The following is a 17262-nucleotide window of genomic DNA, read 5'->3' as shown; positions in this document are numbered from 1 at the left end:
TATAAGTTATAAAGCTTGAAAAGAATAGTTTTGCACAGCTTTTTCCGTGTTGCTGCTCTGAATGAATGAGACATCTTCTCCTATCGCTTCACTTTGCCACATCCAATATGGCGGTGACAACGACGTACGATTCAGCACTCAATGAGCCAGCTATGTTTATTTGTCTGTGGGAACTATGACAGCTCTTTTCTAGCGTCCAGATCATTTAGCTCAGCTCACCGGAAGCAGCCGAGTCTTTCAGCTCCCTCTGTAGGAGCTGTTATCTCCACAATGACATTAAAGTTTTTGTTCCGGTATTATGTGCTTGCTGCTTACACATGTATTTGTTCAAATGCAGGTGTTGACCCAGAGCCTGCCTCCTGCTGGCGTGCAGCCACAAATGCATGACAGTTTCATGACCAATTCATGGAATTGCTACGAAAAACCTGGAGAAATGTCTAGAAGACCAAATGATTTCCCCATAATTGTGACGCAGATGAAGGAAGGACTCAATCTTGGCTAACCTCAGGCGGGTTTGGGACATCAAACCCACTTGCCCAGTGGCTTTAATGACAATGCAAAATGGCCACAGAAAGGCCACAGCTACACAGACTGACACATCATTTCCTTTTTAGCCACACAAGTTTCCAGCAATTTTAGCATGGGACAATCAAAAAGTTTAATCCCAGTAAAGTCAAATACTTTCAGACGTATGTCGCCATTCTTTTCTCTTCTTTCATTCAGAATCGTCTACAGGAAACCTTTTAAATAAGCTCCACAGTGAGTGTAAAGTCCTCTGCACACTCAGTGTCAACACACAACGAGCTCAACTCATGTTTTGTAATTCACATTTGACCACATTAAATCTCTGATTCCTATTTTATCCCGCCTTCTGTCTGACTTTCCAGCCAACCCTCTGTGACTCACACCCCATGTCTCATCTGTACAAACACACACACATATAATCGTAGTCGATGCAAACATGCTTCATTAAGTCCATGTACATAAACTGTAAAGCGCACATATCCCTTAAGAGTCCAGAAGGCAGACAGACACCCTCACACCCTTACAGAGACAGTCTGTTTCTCTGCTCGGAGCTTTTCCGGGAACACCAGTGGAGTTGCAAAGGGGGGGCGGTTACCACAGCCTTGAAACAAAGCTCAATGGAATCTGACTAATGCCTTCTGATTTATGCTTTCCTAATTCTGCTCTGATTTTATTTTATTTTTATCCGGATGCTCAGCAAGTGCAGTGATTCAGTTGAACTGGAGCAGAGCTCCACATTACCAGCAGCTGAGAAAGACACCGGCTCAAATATCAAATCAAACCGGCCTAATTCATTTTTCCAGCAGGGCTAAAGTGCTTCTCAGCTGCTAACCCTGCTCCAGTGGTGGAGCAAACCCCAGAGTGTGTTTTATGCAAAGCTAAAGGCTAACTGGTTTCAGTTTTATGTCTCGTCTTCAAATACCATGAGCGGGATGCACGGAGTCCTCCTGCATGATGGGAAATAATCTCAATACAATAACTACTCATAAGTGAGAGTCAAGAAAAAAGATGGCGTGTTTATGTGTTTTCTGTTGGGAGGGTTAAGTTACAAAAGCATTGCTCAAGCTGCACATCTTGCTTCAATTAAAGCTGTGGTCACTTTGCGCAACCCCGTGGAACTCTGGGTAAACAGGAGCTTCGCCCTGTCGATGCTGCAGTTCACACTGATGCACAAAAATACACACACCCTCAGCGCGGTGTTTGTTAGCGTGCGGTTCTGGTGGATCTCTAAAGAATCAAACGCACATCTATTTTTCCTGCTTTCTGTGTGGTCCGTTCCCCCCTGGAATGTGGAGGCCAACGATCAATACGAGCTTTATTAAAACATTTTTCTTAGACATGATCAACCCTCTTATTGTTGTGCTGACACCAAACCACAGCTACGAGCTGGGTTCGCCGACTGACGCTTCGATCGGAGCCGACCGCTGTCGCTCCTCTCGGAACCAAACATCACCACGTACAGCTCGATGGACTCAGCTGTGTGTAAATAAGTTCCCCACAATGTTGTAGCAACACAGACAGATCCATGAGAAGAAAAACGTACAAGTTAAACAACTCGAGATACAAGTTTCCATTAAAATCAATCATTGCTTGTGCTGTAACGGTTGATCTTATTTCTTCTATTGTATGAAAACTACTCTTAAAGGGTATAACACTAATAGTGGTGGTAATATGAAGGAGAATGCAGTCATAGAAACACAAATATTGACTCACAGTATTTGTAATGAGCCTTTAGTGTTCTCTGACATTGATACAAGGTCGCACAAAAAATATCCAGGAAGTATCCAGCTCCTGGAGGTCTTTGTCCCGTAAAGCTCAAAATAGATTCTTAGAAGGTTTAAACAGAAGATAATGACTTCTTTGTTTTTTTAGGGTGATTTCTCAATTCAGACTTGAAGTGCAGTATTTCATGATTTGTAATTGTATGTGAACGACTGGTCTTTGCAAGCTGAACTCACATGCAAATCATTTTATTGAATTTAATGCACCAAAATAAAACAAATATATATATATATATATATATATATATATACATATATATTATATTTATATGTGTTTTTATATTATTATTATTATTTGTTTTTACTTTTATGTTTGCAGTTGGGCAACACGCTGGCTCAGTTGGTAGAGCTGTTGCCTCTCAACGAGAAGGCCACTGGTTCAAATCCCGGCTCGGGACATTTTTGGGTGGAGTTTGCATGTTCTCTTTGTGCAGCGTGGGTTTTCTTTGGGTACTCCGGTTTCTTCCCACAGACCAAAAACATGCATGTTACACTGAGTGGTGACTCTAAATTGTCTCTAGGTGAGAGAGAGAGAGTGAATGGTTGTCTATGTGTCCCTGTGACCGACTCGTAACTTAACTGCGGTGTATCCCGCCTCTCGTATGGTGATAGTTGGACGTAGGCACCACTGACCCCCACGACCCGAAAAGGAAGAAGCGGGTAAAAGACAATGAATGGATGGATGTTCTCTGTTGTAAATGGTGATTTAAAGATAATGTTGTAGACATACCTGAGGTAAGAGACGATTCAGCCAGTTGGCTGTGGAGGCTCTCCGGTGAACACCCCAGTTCTGACTCCCCCAGCTTGTTCTCTGTGCTGTCCCTGCAGGAAATCCCCTGGCCTGTTTCTGACCTGGAGACCTGGGGGGACTTGTCCAGGTAGAGATCCCCTGCAGACGTCGACGCCATCAAGGCACTGACTAACATGGCAGGGGCTGTGCTACTTTCAGCTGAGGTGGAGTGTGTACTCGCCACTCGGTAAAGTTCCTCCTGTTTAACCAGCAAATTTTCAGAGAAGTTGGACAGATCTTTGGGCCTCACTTGAGCCAGTGGTACACAGAGTTCAGTACTTGGATTTAATGGGACTGGAGGGGAGGTGTGGATGAGCGGAGAAGAAAGAGGAACCAAAGATGTAACACATGTCTCTTTGATGGATGAACCTATCCTTTCTTGAATTACCCTTTCGCCCACTTTTTCAAAGTTCCTTCTGTCTTTTCGGGTCTTTTCTCGATCTTGCTCTCCTTCAAGGCCTCCACATGAGCAGGTTCCTGACATCCCAGGAATCACAGCCTGGCTACAGTCCTCATTTTCCCCTACTTCCAGCGGCTCATGGATCGGGATGACACAAGTACAAGACCCTGCCAGAAGCATTGATGAATTCACGACCTCTTCTTCTGACAACTCCTCTGGTTCTCCAGAGCCTTTGCTGTCATCCTCTGTCACTGTTCTTTCCTTAACCCCTCTGTTTTCTTCCATTCTCTCCGCGGAGGGCGGGGAGAACTTCTCAAAGGAAATCGATGCAGGAACAGTGCATGGGGGATCTATGTCAGGACTGTGGGGGGCTTGGAGGATGAGCTTAGTCACCTCACAAGGTGCACACTTGAAGCCTCCAGGACCTTCTCCTGCTGTTCCACTGTGGTAAAGAGGGGCCAAAGTCTCCTAGAATAATAAAAGAAAAGAAAACATTCAAACCCACTGCTGTAACAGGATAAATTGTTGGGTATGTGATTTTCTAAATTTGAACCTTGTAGAAAGAAAGCCAAAAGTGGTTCACTGTATTTATCTTAAGTGCTTTTTACATCATAATTGCACCCAAAAGGTTTGTAGCTGTAAATGCAACATAAAATTTATTTGGCTTTTTAACAGAAATGTCACAGTACCTGCTGTATCCTGGTCCTCTTCAGATTCTGGACACAAGATCGCAGATTTACTAAATAAAAAATAAAAAAAACAGTGACTCCATTTAGTCTATAAAATACAGACAAGAAGACTGCTGATGAGCGGAAGTTGAAGTCCACTGTGTTTCTACGTACCAGAGAGCAACTTTAGTTTGTCCTTGTAGCAGAAGAGCAGCAGGATGAGGAGGCACAGAACTGTTATGACCGACAGCACTGAAACTAAAACCCAAGAAAACAGGGTAACTGTAAAAAAAAAAAAAAAAAAAAATCACAGTTTGCTTTTGTAGTCTGAATTTTCCGTCATTACTTAAGTACAACACAGACGTTTTACACCATAACTCCATGACTCATTTCTTTATACTCTGAGTCCAAAGAGCCATAATTTATTGTTCCAAAGTGGTTTTGGTAAACAGTTCTTTAGGCTTTCTGTAGTATTTCAAGTTTTTAACACTTTTTCATTCTAATTATTGTACCTGAATGGTAAATGGTAAATGGACTGTACTTATATAGCACCTTTTTATCTTATCAAGATATTTAAAGCTCTTTACAACAATCAGTGCCTCATTTGCCCATTCATACAGCTCTATACTAGATCTCTACAAAGACTAATCAGAGTTTTTCCACATTCATACACCGATGGGACACACAGTGGAGGCAATGAGGGGTTCAGTGTCTTGCCCAGGGACACTTCAGCCTATGACTGCTGGTGGAATTGAACCCCCAACATTGCACTGGAGGACGACTGCTCTAACCACTCAGCCACAGCCGCCCAAACATGACAGTACAATGGTAAGTGCGTACTTCAAAATCTCTAGATGGAGTTAGTTAACAGAACATGTATTAAACCCCAGAATGTTTGATTCATAATGTTCGACTTCCTGTTTGGTTTAAGTTCTAGAACCAAGAGACTTCTTTTGTGTACCTTTGAGTTCTACATGCCAACCAAATTTTAATGTTCTAAGTAAAACTAGTTCTCAAGGTCACCAAAAGAGGCAGCACCTACTTTTGAGGCCCTGATTAGATAATGTCATGATTTTTTCTGCATATTTAGACCTTCCTTCCATCCATCCATCCATCCATCCCTTATCTTTACCCGCTTCTTCCTTTTCAGGTCATGGGGGGTTGCTGGTGCCCATATCCAGTAGTCACTGTGCGAGAGGCGTGGAACACCTGGACAGGTCTCCAGTCCATCACAGGGACACATAGACAAACAACCATTCACTCTCTCTCAACTAGGGACAATTTAGAGTTACCAACCAACCTAATGTGCACGTTTTTGGTCTGTGGGAGGAAATTTGAGTACCTGGAGAAAAAAAACTGCACAAGGCGAGTTCAGTGAACAAGACCAGGCTGATTCTGGCAGATCCTGATCATCACTCTATGGTGAGTTCAGGTGTCTTCCATCTGGACGCAGGTATCTGTTGCCCAGATGTAGGAAGAACAGAATGAAACTCATTCATCCCTGCAGCGATCAGGCTTCTCAACAAACAGTGATGATTTCATGTTCTGTTATTTTAATTTCTCATTGTCTTGTCTAGTTTGGACGTTTTGTGTTCCTACTGACTGTGAAACTAATTGCCCCTTGGGGATAATAAATATTCTTGAACTTCTTGGCAACAGCTGTCCCAACTGAGCCGCCCATGTCCACACCTCTAAAAATAAATATTAATAGGCAAATAATAATGACAAGCTACATCTAAAATGAGCCATAGCTTCACCTTCCATGTTTGGGCCAAACGAAAAATGATTCAAGAAGGTATTTTGTGTGGCTCACACAACTGATTCCAACAAATCCTCATTTTTATGTGACTCATCTTTGTGTGCTTAAGCCTCCCCATAGAAGAAATGGTTATTACATAACTTTAAGGATTTCTTACGTGCTTTGACATGATATGTTGCAGTTAATGTGTTACCTGGGACATGCTGTCCGCACACAGCATCAGCCTGAGCACTGCCGGGCTGCAGCTCTCTCCTGCCCTCAGCTTTACAGCTGGAGAAGCAAGACAAAAACAGAATGAATGCAATTTCTGTGCTAAAGAACATGTGTGTGTGTGTTTAAACGTACTTGGTCCACGGTTTGCATTGCTCAGCATTGAGCATATCAGAATAAAAGCCTTCTTTACAAGCAGCACAGACTGTCCTCCCGTATGTCGACCCTGAAGAGTAAACCCATGCGTTATGGCTAAAGTACCTGTGATGTGTTATATTTCTGCTCTGTGTTCGTATGTCTCACCAGGGTCGTCCTCAAGTCCACTGCCAGGGGGACAGCTTGGTATGAGCTCACAGAACTCACAGTTGATGTGGTAACACTGGCGGCCAGGCTGGCAGCGACACGGCTCCTCTTCCGTAAAGCTTTCGTTCTCCTCATTTCTTCTCATAAATCCTTTTCCTGGAGGTGAAAACAAGGAATTTGAATCGATATGGACGCTGAAGTGACTTCGCTGCAGAGATTTGAAGAGAACTCTGATAATTCTGCAAGTTTATTTTTCATTTATGCATCTCCCATCAACAAGATGGAAGATTTATACATGATATTTTCTTTAGAAAATATCATTCAACAGACAGCAATTTTTTTTTTTTATTGAAAATATTAAGGCCAAATTAGACGGAGGGTTGTGTTGATTGGTGCTGTGTTCCTTGATCTAAGTAACTTTTGACACCGTCAGTCACGACATACTTTTACTGAAATGATCGATGTTTATTTTTTCATCTTTGTCTATTCAGTGGATCAGCGCAAACAGAAAACAATGTGTTAGAATAGATAATAATTAGATGTAGTTCAAATTAAAATAGGTGTACCCCAAGGTTCAATGTTAGGCCCTTTATTATTTAGTTTATACATAAATGATTTACCAGCTATATGCCCTTCTGATGCTACATGTCATTTATATGCAGATGATGCAGTAATTTATCTACATGCGAAAAATAATGAAATAGCTGCAGAGAAACTGTCGGCATTGATGGTACCAGTTTGTCTGTGGCTAAAAAATTCAAATGTCCATCTTAATGTTAGTAAAACAGTTTGCATGTTCTTTTCTAAGTGCAAAACTAAGGAACCAGATCCAGTTATTACAGTGGACGGACAAATATTAACACCAGTACAATTGTATAAATACTTAGGTATCATAATGGATTCCCAACTTTAATTTAAGAAACATAAAAAAAATAAGAAATGAAGTTAAATGTAATTTATCCAGTTTTAAACATCTTAGGAATAATTGGGCATTAGAAGCTTTGAAGCTATATTTAAACGTTATGATTCTTTCTCATATAAATTACTGCATGACAAGTTGGTCTCAGGTGAGTCGAACTAAACTACAACCAATAGAAAGACTCAATAAGCAGACTCTGAAGACTTTGGACAAAAAAAAATCTTATCATCATTGTAAAATATTACATAAGTATGACTTTTTGAGTTGGGAAAACATGCTCATGTATTCAGACGCCATACTTTACATAAAGTCCTTCGTGGTTTGGCTCCACCACCATTAAAAGACTTGGTCCAATTACATTTACAACCAAACAGAGCAGTTAGTAGGGGAGACCATAAAAATACCTTTTAAACAAAGTTCCTTCGGTCAGTCATCATTTTCTGTTCGGGCTCATAATTCTTGGAATGAACTACCATTAGAACTAAGAAATATTACATCATTAAACTGTTTTAGGAAATCACTTAAGCGATGGTTAGTAGATAATCAAAATTGTTCATGTTTTAATCAACTTTTTACTTGTTGCTTTGTCCTTCCTTTGTCCCCTTCTATGATCGTGACTTATTTTTTATTTCTTTATATAAATGTTTACTGTAAATTATACTACTTGTATATGTATTTAAAATTGTCACAACTTATAGGTCATGTAAGTTGCTCTCTATGTTAGTTGTAATTTTTAAATCTTTTCTGGCATCTGGCACATTAATGTGATGTATTCATGTTGATTGATATGCATTGTCCCTTTATGAAATGAACTGACACTGAAGCTGCAGGTACTCACCGGCGTCGCAGTACTTCTTAGGGATGCAGGTCGTTTGTGCGTTCCAGCCAGGCTGATATTCATGATGGTTGCACTTTGAGCACGTGGTCTGGTCCGATTCAGTGCAGTGGGACAACACACGCTCCCCTAATGACCAACAGTTAGAGGTAAACAAGGGATTTAAGCACAAAGTCTACAAAATAAAAGCTTTTGTTTCTATTTCTAAATAGTGGATACTTCTAGTGGACCTAATTCTAAATTACGCTCATGTGTAAACACGTGCGTGTCTGTGCTATATTTGGCCAAAATGTTCCACTTTATCCTTCCTCTTCTATTTTTGTCCATGAAAGTATTTTTAATGCCAGTTGACTCTCGTGAGGAAACGAGAAGTGGCAGATTGTCTCTACTTCCGTGTGATTTGACTTCACCGTGTGCATCCGTGTGTTGTTATCACCTGGCTGACACATCGTGCAGCATCTGGAGTCTCTTAAGTAGTGATTTTCTTCACACTGAACAGATTTGGAGACTGCATCCTAAAACACACAAATGATGTCAAATGAATGTTGCACATTCACACTTTGTAGCAAAGAGGAATAACAATAAATACGTACAGAGGCAGTGGTTCCCAAACTTTTTAGCTCCCAACCCACAAAATGATTGTGACAAACCCAATTAAACATGTGCATTATATCATTTTAATTATTTTACGACTATTATTTTGATCTTTTTTTGTTCAAGCATGCCATAAGCACTCATTTTTTAAATGTAAATTGATATCAGGACATTATTTCAGACTCCCATGTGATGTTTCAGAACCCACACTGAGGTCCTAACACAAATTGGGAACCACTATCCTAAAGAATTAATAACACTTCCATGTACATGCTTACCATTAACAATATAAAACTTCATTTTCCTGATACAGTTTAAGCTTTATCACAGACATCGCCCGTTTTCTCGCGCACATTTTAAATCCAGGACTAATTATTGTGAAATAGCCTGCAGTAATAAGAGGAAGAAGATGGTTGGGTTGAAGTATTTCCAGGACATGCCCAGGAATGTTTTCCACCCTCTGCAGGAACACCTGACCACAGCACCAAACTCACACAGGATCCTCTTACATACCACTTTGAGTTAAATAAAATGGAGTGTTGTGCAAGTTCAGATATTCTCCTAGCGATCGTCGGCAGGCTGTTGAAAAGTGCTTTTATCGCCACGCTGTCATTAAATGGCCCTGAATCATCTGCACTTTTTAAACTTGAGTAAAACTCGAGTTTCTCACACACAGAGCTCGATGTGCACACCCTCCAGCCTCCATAAACTTGCGGCTGGTGAACTCCTCACCACACTGCTGAATTAGAGAATCCAGCTGTTATGACAGAGGTGATGCCAAAGCCACAAACTCTATATATAAAGGTAGATAAATACAAGCTGAAGGACTGAATGCACTTTGAACTTGGACAAACATCTTTCACCTTCTCATTCAGCCATTTTCAACTTCTCTTCCCCTTGAACACGGTTTCATCATCTAGTTAACGCCGGCACCGGATGCAGTTTTAAACAAAAGAAGCAGAAAAATAATTTGAATTTGTAAAACTTATCAAATCCATCTTCACTCACTGATCTTCTTTTTCCAAAGCTCCCCGAGACAAGTCCATGTGACTTGTGATTAAAGTGCATGACATTAAATCATATTTATTTAAAATGGACTTCAACTTAAAGCAGGGGTGTCCAAAGTGTGGCCCGAGGGCCATTTGCGGCCCTTGGAGTGATTTTGTGCGGCCCACGACTACAATTAAAGAATGGTATAGTTGGACTGCCAGGCTCAAGAGGTTGATGCAGATGTCGACCTTTAGATTTAATGGAGATACTTTTTTAAAATTGTTAGATATAACAGCAAAACAGATTCAAAAAACATTTTAAAAATGAGCTAAAGTAAGTACAAAACAAATATTTATCTATAATTAATCCCTTTATCCTGCAACAAACCTTCACTGACCTACCAAAAAGTAAAAATTTGGATATAAATTCATAAAACTTGGCTAAACATAACAAGTGTTTTCAAAGAAAATAATTAGAAATTGGACATTGTTAAAAGAATATAAAGTGGTATCATCAACATACAAGTTGATCAACTTTATCATTGTCCCTTCAAACCGTCCATCAGTCAGTTTTAACGACTCAGCTGGACAGGTTTTCAGAACTTTGATGACCCTTTTGGGCCATCCACGGTCCAAACGAGTGTTTGAAGCTCCACCCCCTTTTTAACAGTTACCAATTTTAGGCTTTTATCTTTGAAAATAAATGAAAATGAACTTTCCAACCACAAGAAAACAAATAATAGGCTATTTTAAAAAAAAAATATTTAAATGAATACATAAAGGTTAATGTTCATGAGGCTCTTAATGTTCTGGATCTACATAAACTTAAACTAAACTTTTAGCCATTCTCCAAAATATTGGTCAAGTTGTTAAGGGTTTTAAAATGAGGGGGGGAAACGACACTTTTTAAACTTTTTTCTTTTCTTAAATTCAAAATTTTCTGGTTGTTTCCTCTAGACATTTCTGTCCCACCTATGAAAATGTTTGGACCCCCCTGACCTAAAGCAACATTTACGTTTAGAAATGTTTCTCTGAGCACAGCGTTGTTGCCCCATGTGTCGCTCTGAACTGACACAAGCAGGAAAAGTTTTGCACAGGCTCAGACGGAGATCAATATTTTAAATCTAAACTTTATGTAAAGTTATATAAAGTGATGTGTTTTAAGTCACTATATACTCCGAGTCCCCAAACGGAGGCCCGCGGTCTATATGCGGACCCACATGGAGACTTATCTAGACCCAGATTTTTGGCTTTAACGTTTTGCAGAATAAAATTATTTTAAAAATTATAGGGTAATTGAGTTTTCATGGTGATTTTTTTTTTTTTTTTTACAATTCATTTTATGTATTTCCCCTGTTTATATGAATTCATTTTAGCTGGTGCAGCTTTTTTTTTTAACAGTTTACAGTAATTTCCACGTCTGGCACATCGTTTCTGCTTCTTTCTGCACACAGAGAGTTACAGATCTGTTACAGAAACTATGGCTGTTAATAAAAGTGCATCAAAATTACATTTTCCAGGCAGAGTTACGTCATTTCAGCTGAAGACCACAGATAAATATGTAAAAGAAACATAAAATATAAACAGAAAATGTGGAACATCTATGCAAAGGGCAGCCTCTACCTGCTGGTAGTGCTTTAGCTATAAATTCATGAATCTTAAACACAAATAAGGAAATGGAAACTAGTCAAACAGATGAATAAAAAAACCCAAAATAAAACAAGGCAGCCATCAGAGCTCCTCTGCTCCTGTCACATCTTTTTCCTGGATGTTTTGTTTATTGAATAAGGATAAAAATAAAAGACTTCCACCCTTTGCTCAGCCCCGTCAGACGTGACCGTGGCAGTGAGTGCATTCCCTTAGCTCCCGGAGGACGAGAGGATTTGCATAACGGCTGCAGCAGTCAGAGGCATGGGGCCAAGAGAAAGACGGACTTTTTCGCCTCTCGGCTTTTACTGATCTGTGATAAGATGTTGTAAAAACATATTGCTCAACAGCTGGAGCTCTGTGCCCTGTTTGCACCTGCCATTATTCATGCAAATATTATAAAACAAATCCCATGAAGCATCAGAAACACATTTTACAAACTCTATAAGGAATTTTTTTCCAACAATAAAAAATTAAAAGGAAGTAAAGTGAGTAGAATTGCAGAAACTGGGACAATAATCTGTAAACAAAGAGACAAGGTAGACAAACCATTTGCACAAATGGTTTAAGTTTACACAAACTGGAGTCATTGCACCAATCTGAACCACGAATTCCAAAATAACCACAATGGGCACTAATGGTTTTTGTTTTTACATCTCAGACAAGTCCTCCTGGCTCCACACTCACTTCTGTTTTGGTTACAAAACTTCTGTTATCTGCCTACAGTCACTCAAGTTTGGATTTTCAGGAATGAGGCATTGCAGTAGTTGCTCAAAATGAAATGATGCTAATTGTGCCGATGCACTTTAGAGATTTAAGAAACGATTATACGACGAGAGAATCTGATGAGAAAGAAAAGTGGAACCTGCAGCCAAAGGATGGTTAGAATAAAAAGACTGATGGATGGATGAGAGCGTTAATGCAGGAATAAAAGCTGGAGAGGTGCTAAAAGCACACATGGAGCCAGCAAGTAAACAAATCCACTGAATCACAGCGTTTTCATGATTTGCTGCCCTCCTTCTTGAGCCGTGAACATCTTGAAGTGATGTGCATTGCTCAATGTCTTACAGCTTGAGAGGAACTTGGAATGGATTGGAAGAAAACCTTCAGCGTGAGCGGGGAATTCTACGGGGATACTGTGAGTCAAGAATGGCAAGACCACTGTGAGAACAAGCCTGAGCCAAAGATCTGCAGTGTCACCTAAAAGCCGATGGAAAGTATTTCTTTTCTTCTGCATTCTGACTTGTTTTCCAGAACACTTTCAGGATATTTTGGGAGAAGAAGAGAGAGGAAGCATGAAAGTTAGGGGTGTCTGTTTCAGTCAGAGGGGCAGCCATGCTGACTTTACAATAAAACAGCAGATCTGGTGCCCACCAGTCCCACCGCTGCAACCACATCTTATATACCACCACACCTGGACGCTGTTACAGCTGCTAGGAGAGAAAACAAATGGAAAACACGGCGCGGATCAGCTGAAACATTATCTCAATAAATATTAAAAATCTGAATGTTGGGTTGTCAGTTTGAGAAAGGAACAAATTAGAGTGTGTGATGGTTTAAAGAGCCTGATGAGGGAGCATGGATGGACTCCAGTGAAGTTCTTGATCCATTTCGACAGAAACATCCTGTTGTGTCCTGATGCATGCTCAATAATCCAGGTAGAAAAATCCAAAAAAGTTCAATCTGGTCCTCTGGACATTCAAAAAAAAAAAAAAAAAAAAAAAAAAAAACAAAGCAAAAAAATTTAGAAACGTTTCGTCTCTCATCCAAGAGACTTCCTCAGTCTGTTTTTTTTTTTAATGTCTAGAGGACCAGATTGAACTTTTTTGGATCCTGTTGTGTGTTTGTGCAGAAAAAAAGAGGCTTAATCCAAATTTAAAAAGCTGTGCGTAAATAAAAAAAATTAAAAATGCGACTGATCATCCTTTCCTGGAGAATAAATATGCAAACATTTTGAAGCTGCCTAATTATAATAAACTACATTTAACCCCTGACTGCATCATTGTGTGATAAACACTGATAAATTAACTTGTACATGGTAATGAAGCCTGGTTTACCTGTGCGTAAAAGATGACCATGACGCACAAGAGTATCCAGCCGCGGAATATCCAGCCAGAGGAGAAGTTCATCCCCATCTCTGCAGATTTAAGACTCCTCCAGAGGATAACTCGTCTCTGATTGTTGCACCACGCTCAGATTTCACACACCCTTTTCCAAGCACGCTCACTGGTGATCACTTCTTCTTCTTGCGTGCGCGTCTGGAGCTACACGTTCCCACGGAGCTTTCAGGGCATTCTTCCTGCACCTTCATCCCCTGGTAAGAATCAGCAGCTCCTGCATGCCCTCTCCTCTCTCCCCTGCTGTCATCCAGACGTTGTGAAGGAGGCTGCATGCAGCAGCTTGTAAAAACTATGCGTGCAGGGAGGGGAGGAGGAGAGGCAACTCCTCCCACCTTCCCATACACACCTCCCCCCTAACTGCTCCCATTTGGATCTGCCTGATTGGATAATCCCTGGATCTAAAACAGATCAATTCTGATTGATTGTTGTCACTGACAGGACTTTTGGCTAAAGCTTATGTAGTGGGCTATTTTTCAGGTGAAGTGGTGGCGCAGAGGTTGAAGGAGGTGTGAGCACAAAACAGAACAGTTCCACCTGTTTTTACTTCATTTAGGCCCTATTTTTATTCTTATTAATATACATAAAGTAATTTTTAAAGGAGTGTTTTCCAAAGTTTGGGTCAGGACCCCTTTAGGTCCTGAAACTCCATGTGAGGGGTCATGATAGGATTTCTAGGAATCAAATAAACTGACAGTTACTTGCAAATACTTATTATAATTATTATGAAATATAAAACAAGGCGCTAATATAAAACTATAACTATATATATAACTAACAACAATTCCTTTGATTCTACTTTTATAGTTTTCTGTTTGCCTTGTAAGGTTTTACACTGAAAATTTTTTTATGAATATGACCTGATTCTGATGTTTCTGGTTTTTTTTTTTTTTTTTTGGATCAGTTCTTTGAATTATCACCTTGTTTTTGCTTCATAATGCCACTTCTTGCTATTGAACATTTAGAGATGATTGGAGTGATGAATGGAGGAGGTTGGTCAGTATCATTTTCAAAGATTCTTGTTGCTTTTGCCACATTGTCTTTTAAAAAGCCCCCCCCCCAAAAAAAAAACATATAAAACAACAAAAAATAAAATCCAAACAGTTCTGAGTACAGCCTTTTGAAAATGTGGACGTCCTTTATTTGTATATGAACTATTACCATATTTTCCAGTGCATAAGTTGCAGTGTTGTGCATAGATTTGTCAGACCTGTGATTTATACGCCGAAGCGACTTATATACTTTTTTTTTCCATATTCATAACACAATTTTTGACTGATGCTTTAAATTTCTAAGAAATGCAACAGCGAATCCTCCCGTGCGCGCTCGCTTCACTCGCTGGAGAGCTAGCGGCTCCGGTTGCAATGAATGGAGGGTTCCGCCGCCGAGGCCAAACGAACGTTTTGACCATTAAATAAACGCGACAGTTCAGCAGTGACACATAATAAATGCGACTTGTACGCGGAAGCGACTTATATATGGTTTTTCCTCTTCATGATGCTGTTTTTGACTGAAGCGACTTATGCTTCAAAGCAACTGATATGCCGAAAAATACGGTATTTCTGGTTGCAAACTAGAATTAATACAATTTAAATGCACACATTTGCTGCTGGGGTTTGCCACGTGGCACTTCTTACATCATACAAGTCAAGTGATGACCTCACATCATCGTCACATCGTCCACTGGAACCAGAGCATGCGGTCACTTTGTAAAGGTTTCTCCTCCTACAATCAATCAATCATCATGGAAGTTGAGTAGGATGAGGGTTTGGGACTTCTTGGAATCTGGGTCCAGATAACAGCCACCATCATCTCCACGGTGCACAACAGTGTGTTTTGTAATCGTTTAGCGATTGCCTCCAGGAACTACAACTGTTCCCTGTTCCCAGCACAAACAGCACTGCTTGTGTTCCCCTCTGGATTTGCATAGCCCGGCCTGCTTTGGCAAGTGAAGAAAGAAGGTTAGAGAAAGTGCAAAACATGTTCTCTTCAAGTTGACAGTTATGCAAATTTTAGATCGAACTGTACGTCCAAGGGCAATTTGGTTACCTCAAGAGAGGGGGGGGGGGATAAGAAATTACTAAATCTTTGTTCAGTGAAACAGGAAAAAAGATAAAGACATCAGGTTATGTTATAGTCGTGTAAATGTAGCAATGTTTTCACATGAACTACTCATAATTCATCTTAAAAATAAAGTTTGAGTTTACGGGATTTAACTGGGAGTGTGAGGTGAAGTCTAACTGGTTAACTGCTTTTTCAAGAAAAACATGCTGACGGAAGCCGTTTTGTGGTGGGGGCTCTGCAGCGTCCACAGCAGCAATTAAGATTTAACTCTTGGCAATCAAAAACCTCAGCTTGACTCTGAACGCACCACCAGATCACCCATTGACTGTAAAATTAAATTGTTGGCAGATGACAAGTCCGGCTCACTTTAAACACTTTCAGGTGCTTTAACTTCATTAGATGCAGACAAAAATAAATCTCCACCACCGTCTTGAGGCATTAAACTCTTAAAGACCTGAACTTCAGAACCACAAGTATGAGGAGCGTGTTGCTTAGTATCAAAAGTCAAAGTTCACAAAGTAGGAGACAACGCGATTTTGTCCCAAATCGGTAAAAACCGCTGAAGGCTATTCATTTAAAACAGACTCGCTTCACAGAACAAAGGAGCCACAGCCTGTTTTGGTGCACAACTTTTAGAAGAGGATTCAAGGATTTGGTTTGATTTCCCAACAACAGTGAGGACAAAAAAAACAAAACACAAACTCGCACATGAACCCGGACAAAGACACGAAGCAGAGTGAAATAATGACGTTCAGTCACAGGCACTTCGTTTCAGTGGTTTTAGGACTGGCTTCTTTGCTTTGGAGACAGATGGGCCGTGAGTCATCGCTGAAGTTAGCAAGAACTCGTTAGTTGAACCATTTCTACAGAAACACAAAATGTTAAGTTTGATTAGCACTCAAGATGTTTAAAACAGGTTTTAACACATTTGAAAGGGTCTCTGATGAACGTAATACCTTGTTTCACCATCACTGCAGTGAAAGCTACACAGTTTAGAGGCGGCTATGGTTGAGTGGTTAGAGCAGTCGTCCTCCAATGCAAGAGTTGGGAGTTTGATTCCACCAGCAGTCACATGCTGACGTGTCCCTGAGCAAGACACTGAACCCCTCATTGCCTCTGATGTGTGTTGATCGGTGTATGAATGCACTGATTCTTTGTAGAGATGGAGAGCTGTATGAATGGGTAAACGAGGCACAGACTGTTGTAAAGAGCTTTGAGCATCTTGATAAAAACAATTCATTTATCATTTACAAGACGGTTGCTAATGTTCCTAAGAGATGCCATCGCAGCAAACTTTCTAAAGAAACTCTCAAAGAAACGGCAGAGTGTCACCTTCGACTGCACTTCCTCAGGTTAAATGCAATGAAATCCAAACTCTGACAAGTCTGTGACTGGCCCAGTTGCATAAAAACTCTTCTCTAAAATTAACTTTGCGTGATTTAGGTTTGCAAAGTTTCATACAAAACAAATATCACACGACTTCTGAAGCAACGTTCTTTGAGCAGATGACCCCAAAGTGGACACATTTAGTCATAAATGCTGCATTTAGCCGAACACAGCAACACAAAAGGCTTGTTGCTAATTGTTGAGCACAGGGGAGGTGGTGTAATAATGCGGGCCTGGCCTGGACACATTATATTACATGCTTCATGATCATCAGT

The 17262-nt window shown here is 40.3% G+C and overlaps 1 protein-coding gene across 1 annotated transcript in view; it reads right to left on the bottom strand.

The window, feature by feature from the left end:
- Window positions 1-13792, bottom strand: part of tnfrsf11a (tumor necrosis factor receptor superfamily, member 11a, NFKB activator) — a 15467-nt gene extending 1675 nt beyond the window's left edge. The window contains exons 1-9 of the mRNA XM_037694486.1: window positions 13478-13792; window positions 8627-8705; window positions 8194-8319; window positions 6437-6592; window positions 6269-6359; window positions 6117-6193; window positions 4339-4446; window positions 4186-4235; window positions 3037-3964 (exon numbers count right to left, since the gene is read on the bottom strand). Coding sequence (XP_037550414.1) covers window positions 3037-3964; window positions 4186-4235; window positions 4339-4446; window positions 6117-6193; window positions 6269-6359; window positions 6437-6592; window positions 8194-8319; window positions 8627-8705; window positions 13478-13555 — 1693 coding nt within the window. The 5' untranslated portion in view covers window positions 13556-13792. The remainder of the gene's footprint in view (window positions 1-3036; window positions 3965-4185; window positions 4236-4338; window positions 4447-6116; window positions 6194-6268; window positions 6360-6436; window positions 6593-8193; window positions 8320-8626; window positions 8706-13477) is intronic.
- Window positions 13793-17262: the final 3470 nt, after the last annotated feature.

This window comes from Nematolebias whitei, chromosome 20 (assembly GCF_014905685.2).
Source record: "Nematolebias whitei isolate Nwh7 chromosome 20, NemWhi1, whole genome shotgun sequence".
NCBI lineage: Eukaryota > Metazoa > Chordata > Actinopteri > Cyprinodontiformes > Rivulidae > Nematolebias > Nematolebias whitei.
This window is presented reverse-complemented; position numbering and strand designations above follow the sequence as displayed.